This window comes from Mauremys reevesii, linkage group 8 (assembly GCF_016161935.1).
Source record: "Mauremys reevesii isolate NIE-2019 linkage group 8, ASM1616193v1, whole genome shotgun sequence".
NCBI lineage: Eukaryota > Metazoa > Chordata > Testudines > Geoemydidae > Mauremys > Mauremys reevesii.
Window position 1 is genome coordinate 81,325,243 of NC_052630.1, and position 16,842 is coordinate 81,342,084.

At 40.6% G+C, this 16,842-nt stretch overlaps 1 protein-coding gene across 1 annotated transcript in view; it reads left to right on the forward strand.

The window, feature by feature from the left end:
• The first annotated feature begins 627 nt into the window (after nucleotides 1-627).
• LOC120370465 (uricase-like) overlaps nucleotides 628-16,842 on the forward strand; it is a 31,277-nt gene continuing 15,062 nt past the window's right edge. Inside the window, exons 1-3 of the mRNA XM_039485240.1 lie at nucleotides 628-717; nucleotides 14,967-15,185; nucleotides 16,422-16,538. Coding sequence (XP_039341174.1) covers nucleotides 688-717; nucleotides 14,967-15,185; nucleotides 16,422-16,538 — 366 coding nt within the window. The 5' untranslated portion in view covers nucleotides 628-687. The remainder of the gene's footprint in view (nucleotides 718-14,966; nucleotides 15,186-16,421; nucleotides 16,539-16,842) is intronic.

The following is a 16,842-nucleotide window of genomic DNA, read 5'->3' on the forward strand; positions in this document are numbered from 1 at the left end:
GAGGGGCGGGTTGGCTGCAGGGCAGTGCAGTTCAAACCACTGACCAGAGCAGCAGCATGAGAATTGTGGGATACTTTCTGGAGGCCAATAAAATTGAAAAAAAAAAAACCTGTGGTGTCTACACTGGCTGTTGTTGACATAAAGGGAGGGGGAAAGACAAAAGTCTCTCGCAGGGATGAAAGGTTTTTTGTCACCAAATCTAGGCCTTTTTTTTTTTTTTTCGGAAAAAGGGACCTTGCAGTGTGTACGCTATCGCTGGTTTGTCACTAAAAGGCAATTTTTGGCAACAAAACTTGCCAGTGTAGACAAGCCCTTAGCTTGTGTCACAGACCACAACAGAGTTAGGATTTCATCCTTGGAATTTTTAATAGTGATTGCATTGTCTTTGAAGTGCTGCTCCCGTTTAAATGGAGGGTAACTTCCCATTTACTTTAATTAGATTAGATCAGCTCCCTTGTCTCTATATTTGGCTTTAGCTTTCCTTTTTTGTCATAGATATTTTCTTTCATTAAAGTTTCTGCCCAGGGCAGAAAAAAATGCTGTGTTGCTGAATAAATTGTGAAATATTTGCATTTGTGAAGCCAACTCCTCCATCATTGCTCCTCCTCTGACATTAAGATGCCACTTCTTATAGTGCAGCAGCTGCTGTAGCTGTTCTTACTCTTCTCAACCATCCAAGAGCTAACAATGCAGCAGCCTGCAGTGTGTCACCTGCCAGTAAGTTTGTAGAAGTTTTACAAATGTTCTCTCAATGCAGTGAGAAGCAGTGATGTTAAATGTTAAGGTATATTTTTGTGATCACCTATTTATTTTGAAGCTGTCAAATCAATTTAGCAACACAGTTCATTGGCAATTAAACTTGACCTATTTAGCATCTAAAATTGAATGGAAAAGAATGTGTTAGGGGGCTAAGATGAAATAAGGTAAAACTTCTGAACAGCAGTGTTTATAACCTGACTTTGAGTTTTATCTGTAACCTAAAAAGCTACCGGTTGTAAACAAAGGCATTTACTAACAACACCCAAATGAAAGAATGTAAAGAACCCAGCTTGCTTATCATTATTTGTGCTCTTTATTTAATTTGTGCATTTCTCTCAGCCAGGGCAGTGCAAATGAATGAAGTTACTTTCATTTTCAGATTCTCTGCTGTAACGTTTGAGTTGCAAAACACTGCAGGGGAGTGCTTTATTTCTTTAAAACCTACTGCTGTCACTGGAATGTTTATAAAATGGATCTGTTGGGTTTAAGCTTATTATTACAAGATTTTACTTTTGGGTCAATCTAAGTTCACACTAATGAATTGATTTGTGTCACTATTTAAGTCATGGTCTTTTCCTTCTGATTTTTAGCAAATTCAATCATCACTGGTGCTTGCAGATATAAAAAGGAGGATTTGGGGTTCTAGACAATTTTATCTATACCTCAGTTGATTTTTTTTCCTGTTTCTTGATGTCATCCCCCCCACCATTTAGCTTTTTCTGATCTTATATTCTTTTCAGGTGTTTATTTCTGTATTTATTTCTCCATGTGAAACCTTTTCTCTCTTTCTCCAAGATGTTTATATGGAGACGTCTGGGTTCTACCCCTGAATCTGCCACTGAGCAGCACAAGTTACTTTAGTTTGTCTTTCATTGTAATCTCTTCTTTGCCTGAGCTTCTCCATCATTAAAATGGGGTGAATGATGCTTAACCATTTTTGTTAAGTGCAGTGAGTTATAGAGAAGGAAAGTGCAATAAACAGCAAGTGCTAATTGTTTCTCCTTCTCCTGGTTCTTTGCTATCCTGCCCCATGGCCTCTAACCTCTCCCATTCCCCTCCACCTTGGGGATTCTCTGTACATCTCCTTCATTTTTCTTTTCTTCAGGTTGCCTTCTCCCCTTCTGAGTCTGCTCTCCCCAGCCCTAAGAGCACGTTCTCTCCCCAGGTCCAGTTCCTTTCACTCCTTCCTTGGATTCTCTGTTACATTTTCCCCACCCTTCAGGGAGGCCTCCCCTTTCCATCTTGTTCTCTTCCCCCCTGTCTTGGGTTTTCTATTTCCCACATTGTCCGTCTACCCTCTGTATCTCTCTCACCCTCATTCCCCACGTCCACTGCTATTGGCCCTTCACCTCTCCTGCCTGCTGCAACCTCACTCCCATCCTATTGTTTCTCTCTCTCCATCAGTTGTCTTCTCCTCTCTTGTTTTTGTTTCCCTGACTTGCTCTGTCCTCCTCCAGTTCTCATCTCCTGAGTTCTCCTCTCCTCTTCACTCTCATTTCCCCAATCCCTTGCCTTCTTGTGTAACCCACACACCTCCTGGGTGTGGTATTCTGTCCCATCTAGTGGCACCAAGACCACTTAGAGAGATAAATGAGTCTGCTCTAGAGTTGGCTTTTAGCTCATGCGGTAGAGGCTCATGCACTAAGCTCCAGAGGTCCCCAGTTCAATCCTGCCTACTGGCAACCGAGGTCTGTCAGTGTTACACTTGCACAGGTGACTGCACAGCAGAAGGGAAGGCAGGGCCCTTGGGCAACTGGGAACAATTGTAATAACTGCTCTCTCCTGCACACAGTGACCTCAGCAGAAGTTAGTGGTTTCCTGATTCTGCCGTGCTACCCTTAAAAGCCAGAGAGGAAAGCAGGGAGAAGAAAATCCTTCCAGATTCAGGGCTGCTAAGTCAGTATCGAGAATGACCTGCCTCCTTCAGAGACTGGGGAACAGATAATATTGCAGCACCAATGGAAGGGAGATCATTCATTAAGTCTATATGTTTTATAGAACCCTATTACATGTATATAGAACCATGCTGGTTTCATCTCTATTATATTCTATAGGACTGTTCTATAATGGGGATGTTCTTAAGCTGCTGCCTTCTGAGTTTTAGAGCATATCACAGGCAGTTCAGAGTATTCAACACCTTTCAGTCGCCAAAGCCCAAATCTGGGATACATTGCAGGACAATGACCCAAAACAAGGGATGCAAGAATCAAAAGAACACAAGAACCTTTAAACATTGAAGGACTTTTAAAAATATATAAAATAACATTGTCTATCACTCCACTGTCATGAGTCTACTTTTCTGATGCCGCCAAATTACAGAAGGCAAGTTTTCCCAGTATCAGCCTGGGATGAAGGCCAATCTGGGTTTTAAGAGAGGGGTGTCCCTTCTAATGACTTGCATCATACTCCAGTGAAGTTTCAATACTGTAAAATGTAGCCTACGTGACTTAAAACACACACACCACCATAATCCCCCTCACATCTCTGTTCACTTCTCCAATGAACAGCGGGTAGGAATCTGAATTACAGTTGCCTCCTTTCACATCCAGCTTTGAATGGTCCTGGGTAGCAGTGAGGACAATATTCTGCTCTTAGAAGCCTGCACTGTTTTAACTTTGTCCCAGCACTGCAAACTGGCCCATTGGATGGGAGCACATTCCTTACTTTTACTTATCTTTCAAGAAACTTATAATTGTCCCCAAACATCTCGTGCAAATCTAAGATCAGCAAAATTGTAAAAACAATGAAGTAAGACTAAAATCAACAGGCATCACTGACATCACTTACACTGTACATTAACCTTTTGTCAACAACAAGCTGGATAATTTTTTTCCTTATGCTCATTTTTATTATTTTACAGTTTCATTAAAAAATATTTAACACATCAAATATACCTCACAAAACATACCTCACATATCTAATATAAATATAGAAGGTGCTTTACACTTAGGTAAATGGATTAAAAACCCTATGGAAAAATATATACTCAACAATTTAACCTACTTAAAATAGAAATGATCAAATTTAACTCATATATAGATCTCAAGTCTTAAATGTCTTTGGTGGATCCCTGAGCTGATAAGTAGTATGTTCTATAGGGTACAAGTATACATGCCCTCAGGCAAAGGCCAGAAAGGTTCTGAGGACTTCCTGCTCGGAGCCTGGAAGAACTGGTCTTTTAATCCATTCTGACCTTGAAGATACAGGTTTCTTTGTCCAATAACTCAGTATAAAACTATTTAATCTAAACTGGTATTTATAAAGTACCTAATCACTTCATACACCTAATCAAGGTATGAAGTTCCAGTTTGGGATCATAGTATATTGAACGGTCTCTACTCTCTACTGCTAGATTTTCCCCCACACTTTTCCTTGTGTTTTTAATTTCTTTTCCCCTTCTCTCTGTCATTTTCTATCTGTATCTATGGAGTCTGGTCTTTCTGTAGCCTTGTCATTGTAGGAAGGATGTTGTGAAAAAGCAAGTCTTGCATCATGTGCTGTGCACAGTTAGGCTTGGGCTGTTCTTGATCTCCTGTGGTGAGAAATCACACAGACTAGGCAGACTGCTGACAATGCTGTACCACCAGCTCCTGGGCACTGATAGCTTCATGCCTTTTAATAAAATTAGGGGCTGAGTAATTCAGTGAGGTATTTTTCTCAGAACCTAAAAAGGAAAGGTATAATCAGAGCCACTCAACAATTAATAGAAATTAATATGCGGGTGGAGTTGTTTCTGGGGATAATTATGGAGCGTGGTGATTGGCCAAGGGTGTATACGCTTGGAGAGAATAGACCGGCCAAGAATCCATTCATTGCTCACTTCAGGAATAACCCTCTGTCATTGTAACCGCAGCCAGAGCAGAATCACTGCTTAGCAAACAAGCTTACGTGACATGCAGTTCACTGGAAATGTTTCTGCTTTGGTCCTGAGAATTGCACTAAGTGAACTGATAGTGAAGTGGAGCGTTCAGCTCGTGTAGTTTGAAATGGGGGAGGGAGCCTATAAGGGGGTCCACACTGTCCTTCCCTAGATTTTTTGCTTTTTTAAATGCCTGAAAGTTGGTACAATCATCAGTGGAGAGGGGTTGACCCCATCTAAAGCAGGGGAAATTTCCTCATAACTCCTTTCCATTTGATGACAGAATTTTAGCAAGGAGCCCCTCTGAGCCCTCCAGCTCATCGCTGAATGCTTCCATTGTTAAAGCTGCAATATAGTTTCTGTTATTCTGGAGGCACCTGGTAGCAAATCAGGAGTTAGGATTACGTTTTAAAATGGGCTTAAAAGGGGAAATAAATTCCTGCTTCTCTTTAAAAGTAGGTGGCCAATGGGTGTGAAATTTCATGCACTTTTAGGTTTTTTTCTGTGCTTTGAATTTGCTTAACTCTCCCTTCCCCAGCAAAGGATGGCAATCGTCCATCACCCCCATTTAACTGCCCCTTTGCCAAACTACCCTCTCCCAACACAATTAACTATTACACCAAACATCCACAACCACCAGTGCAGGGGAAAATAATCTGGTAAAGGCATGTGTGCAGAAAGGGTGGGGGGCCAGTGCTCAAGTTGTGGTGTGTGATCAGTGGTGTCCAGTAGTGGTGGTGATGATGGTAAGGTGTGTGCTTATGAGAAGACAAGTAGAAGGTATATACTGTGAGGTGGCTTAACTTGACATTTTCTTGCTTTTGTGAGTTTGTGTCAGGCATGTTGGGACAGATCCTCAACCAGTGTAAATTGTCATAGTACAGTTTATTCCAACTAAAGGATCTGCCCTCTTGTGTCTGATTTTGACACTGCCAGCTTTACTTTGTTTTCATATTCTCATTTTGTCTGAGGGGGACAGTGCCCCCCTGCCAGAACAGCCACGTTCACCTGGGCACTGAGGAGAAGTAGACTCCAGGGTTCCTAGAAAAGAAGCCAGGCAACCAGCTCTCCCCCATCTCCAGACAACGGGTCTGAGGCATCAGCCTTTTTGAAGCAGCAGCCTCATCTCAACAGGCTCCTCTCAGAGGCAGCCGAAAGAGGTTGCTACTGGGTTTCTCCTCCAGCAGCAGAACCTTCACTCCATGGCAGAGGATGAGGTGGGCGGCAGAGGGAGAACAAAAGTTGGGATATTTTTTAAATCACCAGAACAGAAGATATTGTTGTGTTCAGTGTTTAACTGCTTGACAACAGAGTGGCAGATTTTAAAAGAAAAATGTACATGTATGTATTTAAAAAAATGTAGATATTTCAAGTCTAGATGACTGAATATAACATGTACTGGCTTTCTGAATCAATGAAGTACAATCTGAGCTTCACTTAGGTTGCCTGAGGTCTTATCCCTTTAAAAGATCTATACAGTTTATCTCATTGATCCTAGAATTCGTCAGAGTTCTGTTCTTTCTTAACATTTTTCTGTGTTGACACTAGATACCTTCCATTTATCATGCAAATATACACAATGAAAACAAAAATAGTCAAAGCTGTTTAAAATAAAAAAGAACCAGCATTGCAGCTACACCTGTTTCTACCCCCCCCCCAAATGTGTGATTCATAAACCAAGTATCCATTTCTTCAGTGAAGCACTTTGTACACTTTTGAGTGCCGTTTGGTTCTTATTTCTAAGGAGGAAAAGGGAAGGAAATCTATACCTAGTTACAGATGATGGGCATTGGCGTTTGCAATATCAGCTTCCTTTGCAGACATTCTCATGGGGGAATCAGTGGTTCAGACGGAGTGGACCCATACGAAGGCACAGAAACATTAGCAGTGGTGACAGCCCCTATGCCAGTAACTAACAGTGACAACTCAAATAGTGTATAACCCTGCAACTGAGATATCAGCCTGCACCTAAACCTAAGGTCTAAAGACTGCTGGATTTCTGAAATCGGAATCCAAATCTGTATCCAAATTTTGCAAATGATCCCAAACCTTCAGATTCAAATAACCCCTAAATTTGAAGTGCTGAAAACCCAGATCCAAACTGTGTGGGTTAGGACAATCTCTACTGAAATTGCAAATGAACTGACACATGCCTTTAAATAGATACCTATTTTTGCATTTCCCCATTTTTTTCTCTAGCATACACAGAACATTTCTGCCTGCTGCTTGGCTACAGTGTGAGACTGTAAACAGCATCTTCCCGTTATAGAGCACAAGGATAATGCAAATAGAAGAGATGAACAGATTGCCAGTACTTGATTGGTTTCTTGAAATCTCTCCCACACACATGTTCAAATACAGTAAACACATATGAAAAAAATTACAGTTCTAACCCGAACCCACAGGAAAAATGCCAAGACACAGCGTAAATTAACAGTCTCTAACTCACTTCTTTATGGTCAGAGATGTGGGGAGGGAAGGAAGTGACAGTACAGTCTGTAGATTATGGACAGTTGAAGTTGCTTAGAAATGTAGGGGCTAAGAACAATTATGCTCAGAAGAATAAGGAGGAAGCCTTACATACTCAAATATATGGATGGCACAAAACAGCTGTACACATAAGGCTCAATTGTGCCACCCACACTCAGGTTGGGTGTAATGGGGGGGACTGTGCTGTACTCTACTGATTGACGTACGTAGCTATAATGAGAATTTCTGTTTGGATACAGCTTGCCACTAGTGCTGTATCCTGTGTTTATGTGTATTATTCAAAACGCACACTAGAAGATGATACAGTGACAGTAATAAAATTTCTTAATAAAATAAAAGCCTTTACTTGTATTACAAATACACTATCACAGCATTGCCAGGCAAACCAGCTTCCCTAGAGCACCAAAACAATAATAATAAGCTACGATCACAACCAGTGACAAAGCAAACTGTATAAACCAAACATTGAACAGTGCAAACAGTGCCATCAAAAAAAAATCCCCTAATTCTGTGTGTCCTCTAGCACGTTTCTCCTTTCCTTTTCTTGTGTGTTTAGCATGTGCTTGCCACAACTGCACAGCTGTGGAGACCTGCAGGAGTGTGTGCGTAGAGGGGGAGGCATGCAGTGAGGAGGGGATCAGCATGAGGTTGGAGGTATGCTGGGTATAGATTTGCCCTGTCCAGCTTCTGCTAAGTACTGGTTGCACGAGCCATCCAACCACCGAATTGTCCATAGTATTCCTGGCATGCAGCACATGGCAACATGGAGGGGACTTAGGCCCTTGTGAAGGCACAGCAGGAGTCTGCACTCTGCAGCCTGCCTGTGCCTTTCCACTTGCTCTGAATCCTCTCTCTGTGGTATTGCACCTGCTTGTTGGCCCTGTCCAGAATGTCAACTGTAAGTTCTTCACAGAAATGATTCTTCCTGTATCAGTCCATGACAGTACAGAGACCCAGGCTTCTGCTGGAGAGCATGTGAACTGCCGAGGTACAATGGCCAGACGAGGTAGAGGTAGGAGTGCCTGCAAGCAAACATGAAGCAGAACTAAGCACGGTCTGAGTGATTCACAAAAGGTTCAGTGCATGAGTAAAAAAAAAAATAAAAAAATCTTTGCTGAATCACAAGGACAAAAAAAAGGATACTTTGTAAAACTGAGTCTGCCTTCAGAGGAACTTTTCAGATCCTAGAAGCTCTGTGGACATAAGAAATTAATACTTTGTAAACCAATGATAATTTTGCAGTTAGTCATAATGCAGTGATGGGTTATTTACAAAGAAATTCAATAAGGTTTCAGTAATCTACATTTCACTCTGACATACAGCTTGAAGGTTACCTACAAAGAAGAAAAGATGAAAACACTGATTGATGTGCAGTACAGTTCTGTAATCCAGCTATTTAATAATTTCACATTCCCAAACGTGTCTGCATATGTTCTTTACTTACCGTCATCCTGGTTGCCATCTTCACTTCTGCAGGAAATTTCAGCGGCCCACAGGGACAATGGAGGAACTAAGTAACAGCAAAGCAAAGCGACTCTCTAAAGAGTCTCTCTGTCAGTTGCACAGAATGAGCAAATACCAGATTTTAAAGGAGTTGTTTTCTGAAGTGCATTTCTCTTATTTGATTCAGTTTCATCCCCTGTCAGCTATCACCACAATGCAGTGAGTCGGCTATAATTGTCTGTGATACCACAAAGCAAGTCAAAGTAATCATGACAGAGCTACACAATTTGAACAGATGAAATTGAAATTGTTCAACAGATGTTGATGGAATGAGGAATGTTTCATATACACTCAAAGCGATTGCCAGTCGCTTCCCTGAGGCCTCAATGTGCTGAACAGAGTTGCTTGAATTTTATTAATTAATTTTTTTGGCAATAAAAATTTTACTTTTGACAAAATGGAAATTTTTGTGGGAAAATTTTAGTTTTCATCTATTTTTTCTGGTTTTCATTAATGAACAAAAACAACCAACCCCGAAAGCTAGATTTTTATTTACACATACACTCTGATTGTTTCTCTTTGTTTTTGACCATTGGGAACTTCAGTTTTCTGACAGAAACCTGAAAGACTCCATGAAAAGTGCTGATGCGGCCAAAATGTTTTCATTTTTGTTGAATTTACTTGCAGAAATAAAAACACATTGCCTGAGGAGCTCTCGTGCTAAGCAGCTTCAACTACCTTTGGGTCTAATCCAGCAAACTGATGAATGTCCCTCAGGAGGTGTTAAACACCCTCAGCCTCCTGTAACAGGGTTCCCTTACAGTTTGGGCACCTCCTGGTAGCTGCATCTGGGGATTAGCTCCATTCAAGTCAGACGCCGCTTCCGGCAGTGGTTCGCACCATGTCCTTCTGCTCCCTCTGCAATAACTCACCATACAAAGAATATGTAGGAAAGCAAATGGTACTATGACAACTGGAAGTCTGAACTTCATCTTCAAGTTCACATTGATCTTAGTAATTAATCTCAATAATAAAACAATTTGATTGATAGGTTTTAAAATATAAATATAAAATTATAATTATAAAATATAAAATTAGTACCAGCTGTGCTCAGCATTACACTTAATGTAATGCATCTGTTGCAAAATCTATGGAAATAGCCTATTTTCTCATTATTATATTGTATTCTATATTGAAGGAATAGGATGCATATACCATGTAAAGTATATCGTATGAATAGCGTGATCAGTAGTACAGAAAAAATTGCAACCTTATATTGGAGATTGCAACCTTTTTTGTCCATGTTGTTGTACAGATAAAGCATTTACAGTCAAAACTGTTTTAAAGCAACCAACAAAAATTGGCTCATTATTAGAGGTTTTCCTTTTTATTAAAGGTGGGGCAGAATTGTACTGCAAACAGTTGGCAGTAATTTAGGGTAATTTACTGAGGCAGGAAGTTGCCTGTTTGAGGTAGTCTCTTGTAGTGGTATCATTGTCCTATACCATGCTACCTCAAAGACACTGAATATGTATCTTTAGCATTTCTTCATCATCTTCTACTTCTTACTGACTACACTACAATATAGCACTTACATCTTATGCTATAGTACAAAGAAAGCAATGTAATACAGAGTGAACCTGCTGTAGACTTTTATAAATGGAGTATTTTCCTCCCACACTATTTCCACTACCTCTTCTCTCCATCAAGACTGATACCACCACTAGCCTCCCTACCACTCAGTTGAAACCTCCTTATCCTTCACTCCCCTTATCCAGCACCTCTGATCAGCAACTGCTGCTTCTTTCTGGATATTATTGAAAATAATCCATTTTTTGCTTTCTTTCATCATGCTCTAATCACTGTCCCACCCCCTTATCACCTCCTCCTAACTTCATCCCCTACAGATCCCCATTGTGCTGCTGACCATCAAGCTCAAACTTTTTGTCCTTACTTTCAAGATTGTACATCATATAGCCCCTTGTGACATCCCCCCAGGGTACAATCTGGATTGTTGAACCACCGTGTCCCTTTAACCCTCCAGCCCAGGGTGCCTTTTACACTGCTTTGCTAATGACAAGTGGCCTCTCCAAGCTCTGCTCATGCACAGCCATTAGCATTTAAAATCATTCCTAGCAAAGTTAGATGAATGTTCTCCCAGCCGTTCATGAACTACATACAGGGCAACACCTGCAAATTCCCCAACCCCAGCTTTGCCTCCCAGGAATGTGCATCTTATACTGCTCAGTAGACCCTAGAGCATGAACTCATATTGGTCTGACATTCCAACAAAGGGTAATGTTTATATGCTCAAGTCTTATTGGCTGAAGTGGAGTCCCAAAGCACTTCAATCCAAATATACACTGGATTAGGTAAAAGAATAAAAAGTTTATGAACTAGAGAAAAATGTATTTGAAATGATTATAAGTGATAAAGGCATAAAAGTCAGAAGTGGTTACACAAGGGATAAAACTGCAAACTAATTCCTAAACTTTACCAAGCTAAATAAGATTTGAAATAAAAAAGGTTTCTCTCCCTCAAAAAACTTTCAGCAGTCCATACTAACTGGAAAGATTACCAATTAGGACCACTCCCCCTGATCCAATGATTCTGCTATCGTCTTTCAAGTGATCTCACTGCCGTGAGTAGAGATGGGGGAGGAGAGGTAATGAGGTGGTCACTGTCTCTCTTTTTTTATACTCTGACCCTTTGTACTGGAAAAGTCTTTGCTGGGTCATGGGGTCAGCAGTTCCACTGCATATGTGATCTGCCAGCTGTCCTTCAGATGAATTGTAAATACTTTGTTTACAACGTCGCTGCTGGGGAATCTCCAGTTAAACAGGTAGTGACTAAGGCCCTACTTAATTTCCAATATTGCGGAAATTGCAGATCCCGCAATATTAGGCTTCCACCGCAGTTCTGATTTTAATTAGCTTACTTTTCACAGTCCACTATTTTGCGTACATTTTGGCATTTGCAACACACACTTTTTCCCCCATTAGTGCAGTAGAACCTAATTTATCTGAGCTGCCAGCAGCTGGGGCTCAGGCTGCCAGCCCTGTGCATGCGGTGCTCGAGCTGTCAGCCCTGCACATTAATGACTACAATATGGTTGCAGCACAATGTCTGGTTATCAAAAAAATTATCAGGCATAACATAATACTTGAGTGTTTATATTGTTCCAGAAAACTTTTCTTAAACAAGTAAAGTCTTCTCTGGCTTTTCCAAATTACCGCAATTAATAAAGGTCCTTTAATACTTTTCTGCAATTTTCCATATCTTGTCCACAACTCAGCTGCAATTATTTGACAATCATCCCATGATTCAAGAAGGACCTTAGTAATGACTCTTTAGCATTCTGCTGACCTGCAAGTGTGTCTTTGTCTCTGAAAAACTAGTTTGAGCCTTATTTCTAACTTTGTAACATGTTACTGTAAAATCATTGCTATACAGTAGTCTCATAACTTTACATGCAAAGTTGCCACACACATTTTACCAAGATAATAATGGTCAGCAGATTATGAGTTTTCACATGATACCACACAAGGAATACTTTGTACAGGATATATCAAAATCATATAAAAGCTTTTGACACGGTCTCCCACAGTATTCTTTCCAGCAAGTTAAAGAAGTATGGGCTGGATGATTGGACTATAAGGTGGATAGAAAGCTGGCTAGATTGTCGGGCTCAACGGGTAGTGATCAATGGCTCCATGTCTAGTTGGCAGCCGGTTTCAAGTGGAGTGCCCCAAGGGTCGGTCCTGGGGCCGGTTTTGTTCAATATCTTCATTAATGATCTGGAGGATGGCATGGACTGCACTCTCAGCAAGTTTGCAGATGACACTAAACTTGGAGGAGTGGTAAATATGCTGGAGGGTAGGGATAGGATACAGAGGGACCTAGACAAATTAGAGGACTGGGCCAAAAGAAACCTGATGAGGTTCAATAAGGACAAGTGCAGAGTCCTGCACTTAGGATGGAAGAATCCCATTCATTGTTACAGACTAGGGACCGAATGGCTAGGAAGCAGTTCTGCAGAAAAGGACCTAGGGGTTACAGTGGACAAGAAGCTGGATATGAGTCAACAGTGTGCCCTTGTTGCCAAGAAGGCTAATGGCATTTTGGGCTGTATAAGTAGGGGCATTGCCAGCAGATCGAGGGATGTGATCATTCCCCTCTATTCGACATTGGTGAGGCCTCATCTGGAGTACTGTGTCCAGTTTTGGGCCCCACACTACAAGAAGGATGTGGAAAAATTGTAAAGAGTCCAGCAGAGGGCAACAAAAATGATTAGGGGTCTGGAGCACATGACTTATGAGGAGAGGCTGAGGGAACTGGGATTGTTTAGTCTGCAGAAGAGAAGGATGAGGGGGGATTTGATAGCTGCTTTCAACTACCTGAAAGGGGGTTCCAAAGAGGATGGATCTAGACTGTTCTCAGTGGTAGCAGATGACAGAACAAGGAGTAATGGTCTCAAGTTGCAGTGGGGGAGGTTTAGGTTGGATATTAGGAAAAACTTTTCACTAGGAGGGTGGTGAAGCACTGGAATGGGTTACCAAGGGAGGTGGTGGAATCTCCTTCCTTAGAGGTTTTTAAGGTCAGGCTTGACAAAGCTCTGGCTGGGATGATTTAGTTGGGAATTGGTCCTGCTTTGAGCAGGGGGGTTGGACTAGATGACCTCCTGAGGTCCCTTCCAACCCTGAGATTCTTTGATTTTATGGTGAACATGGAGCACAGAGTGTCACATGGGGCACAGTGTGTCACAAACCTGCCTAAATATCTCCCCTGATCTTCCTCTGCATTCTTGCCATACCCTCTGCTTTGCCAATCTGATACCCATTTTGCCTTTTTATTTCCACAAGTGCTTCCACCCCTTCCTCCATCCTGCCCCATAGCTTGGCATATCTTTTTGAAATCCATTTGTCAAACCTCTATCCTTGATCCATTCAAATCACTACTTAGGACCCTATGATCTCCCAAAATCCCACCCACCCACTCCACCATTTTTGGACCAGTACATATTTGTGTGCCTAACTGGAGTAACAATATCCTCATATATTGACAACATGAGTCTTTTCTGACCACCTCTTTTCTTGGTGTATGTTATAGTCTCATTTGTGTAACAGATCTACCATTTACACAGCAAGGACTTTGGACTAAAGACTTGTCATTTACACCTTTTCTGTGAAGTACTCAGCAGGCTGTAGATGCTTTGAAGTAATAACTAATAATAATTATAATATGTTCTTTTAAATACTTAGTTGGATTGTTACTAGAAACCTCAGCAGTAACTGAAAACCCTAAATATATTTTTAAAGGTAATAGGGAAAAAATGCCAACCAGAAAAATAAACCAAGTTAATATGTAGAAAGAAAACCTTAGTCTGAGAAATAAGTGTGTTCCAGGGCATTAGTAGCTTTGAAATAATGGAAGACCATACTGCTTCTGCTTATATTTTGTTGCTGTTACAAATTTGGGGAGAGATTTAAAAGGAGTTTGACACCTTTTGGCTGGTTGCATTCATTATTTCCAGGAGAAAGCCAGAAAATGAGTGTGTAGATCTGAGCCAATGGCATGGCTTGACGCTCCAGAGTGAGGGATGATCTCAGCTACAGGAAGATAAATCCAGAGTCATTCCATCAAATATTTTGTAGTCACTTAGATTTACAGCCTGGGGTGTTTGTTACTCAAACATCTGAGCAATGTGCAGAGAGAGAGATAATATCTTATCTCATTTTTTCCTTTTCCTCTCCTATTTGTTGTATTCATTGATTGTCTCTTGTCTTATACTCAGACTGTACACTCCTTAGGACAGGGACTGTCTGTTTTTATGTGTTTGCAAAGTGTGTAGCACAGTGGGGTCCTGTTTCATGATTAGGGTCCCTGGGTACTACCACAATACAAATAACAAACAATAATAATCATCATCATAATAATGGGCCTCATTCAATTATACAGTGTATAATTTCTGTTTTAAGCTGGTGTAACTCCATTGATTTCAGCCTAACATGTGACACTCCATATAAACCAAAAGTAACACAGTGGTGAATCAAGTCTAATAGCCATAATGGCATATTATATCTCTCCTTGTTCAGACAACAGACAGATTACATGGAGTATTTGTCCAGTGCCCAGCGCAACAGGGCCTATAACAGTTGAGGCTTTTACAATAAAAACATTAAATATCACTACTACTATTAATAATATCTCCTTAAAATGGTTTCTTCCTTCTTGCCAGAACCTCTCACCTTCTTCTGGGTGTGACCTTACTGATTGTAGTATTCCAGGGTAAACACAAAAATAAAATGATCGCCATTGATAAAGAAACAGCTTTTTAATCCAGCTGAGCCTGGCTCTGGCTTCCTTTATAATTGTGATCTCCATTGAGTAAGAAATGCCTGTGTTTTCACTGCAGAATGAAGATGTGGAAGTCCTGAATTCCGAGTATGGAAAGAACGTGATTAAACTCCTTCGCATTAGAAGAGATGGCAAGAAACATTGCATTAAAGAAGTGGAAGCTTGTGTACATCTTAGACTGGATTCTGTCAATGAGTACTTGCATGGAGACAATTCTGCTGTTATCCCTACTGACACCATGAAGAACATTGTCTTAGCTTTGGCAAAATGCAAAGGGGTATTTTAAAATGATTCTATTTAATATTGTACTGACTGGTATTTATGATGTTGCCCCAGATTTGTTTGGAAGTGATCATTGTTCTTACTTTTCTACTGTCAACCTATTTCAAAAGATCCTCTCTCCTCTTGCATTGCCCTGTCCTATCCCCTTCCAAAGCTCACCCAGGTCGAGAAGCTCGTCTCTAGGCAAAAGTTGAAGAGAGTTTGGCTAATGCAAAATTCCTACTCTCTTTCATATGTTTTTCTTGCTTCCTGCTTTCCAGTTTGGCACTGAAGCTCCCTTCAAGATTTTGAACTGGATCTTTTCTTTTTCCAGTACTAAATTCTTCATACACAACATTGACTCTCTCATCTGGTATTTGGTGCACAAGTGTGGATAATCGTTATTTTATACATGGAAGACATTTTTAGGTGTGGTTGACAACCCCGCCCTCCATCATGAATCTTCTTTTGCATTTGGACCCCTAGGATCTTTTACCCCTGAACTTTGAAAAAGTATGAATCCAATTCTGAATCTTAAACTTGGAAGTTTGGGCCTCCCTTCAGTTTTCTGGTGTAGTCTTTTGTCTGACAAAGGCAGCACTGTTCTCACATCTGTCTTCAGGTACCTTTTGCAGTAGGACAGCTGTGCATTCTTTCATAATAAATAATAAGAATAATACCTAGCTCTTATATAGTGCTTTCCATCAGCAGATCTCAAAAAGCTTTTCAAAGAAAATAAGTATCATTACCTCCAGTTCAGTGGCTTCAGCTGTTCTTTTAATCTGCTTATTCCATATAGCCTAATTATACCACACTATGGACCAAATTCTCAGTCTCATTATGAAATCCCATCTTTACCCTTTAGCGTTCTGCAGTTTTTATTGTTCAATGAGACTACCTACCAGGAATGTTCTGATATTACATTTTCTAAGGATCAGGTACCAGTGGTGGCTTCTCTCAATTCAGTTATTCTACCTGCCCTCTCCTTTCCTTTGTGTGAATGATACTTTACCTAAGGAAAAAGGGATGAATGTGAATCTTTAGCTCCTATTGTAGTTTACAGTGCATGCTGACTAGGTGGGTAGAAAGACAGTCTTTATAAACCCAGAATTGAATGGCATCCATATCAACAACAAAATCCATTTTCACTCAAAATATTTACAGCGATCCAGACAAACTGTGCATGTTGTATTCTGTATGCCAATATACATTAGATAATTGGTGCTCTCTAATGTGTTATTTGTTTTCTTAGATCCAAACTGTAGAACAATTTGCCCTGGATATCTGCAATCACTTCATTTCATCATATTGTCATGTGGTGTACGTCAAGACCTATGTTCAAGAGGTACCCTGGCGGCGTCTAGAAAAGGTATTTAAAAGTACTAGGGCTGTCAAGCGATTAAAAAAATTAATCACGATTAATGGAGTGATTAAAAAAATAATCAGGATTAATTGCACAGTTAAACAATAGAATACCATTTATTTAAATAATAATAAAATATAATAATAATAGGAGATATACCTATCTCCTAGAACTGGAAGGGACCTTGAAAGGTCATTGAGTCCAGCCCCCTGCCTTCACTAGCAGGACCAAGTACTGATTTTTGCCCCAGATCCCTAAGTGGCCCCCTCAAGGATTGAACTCACAACCCTGGGTTTAGTAGGCCAATGCT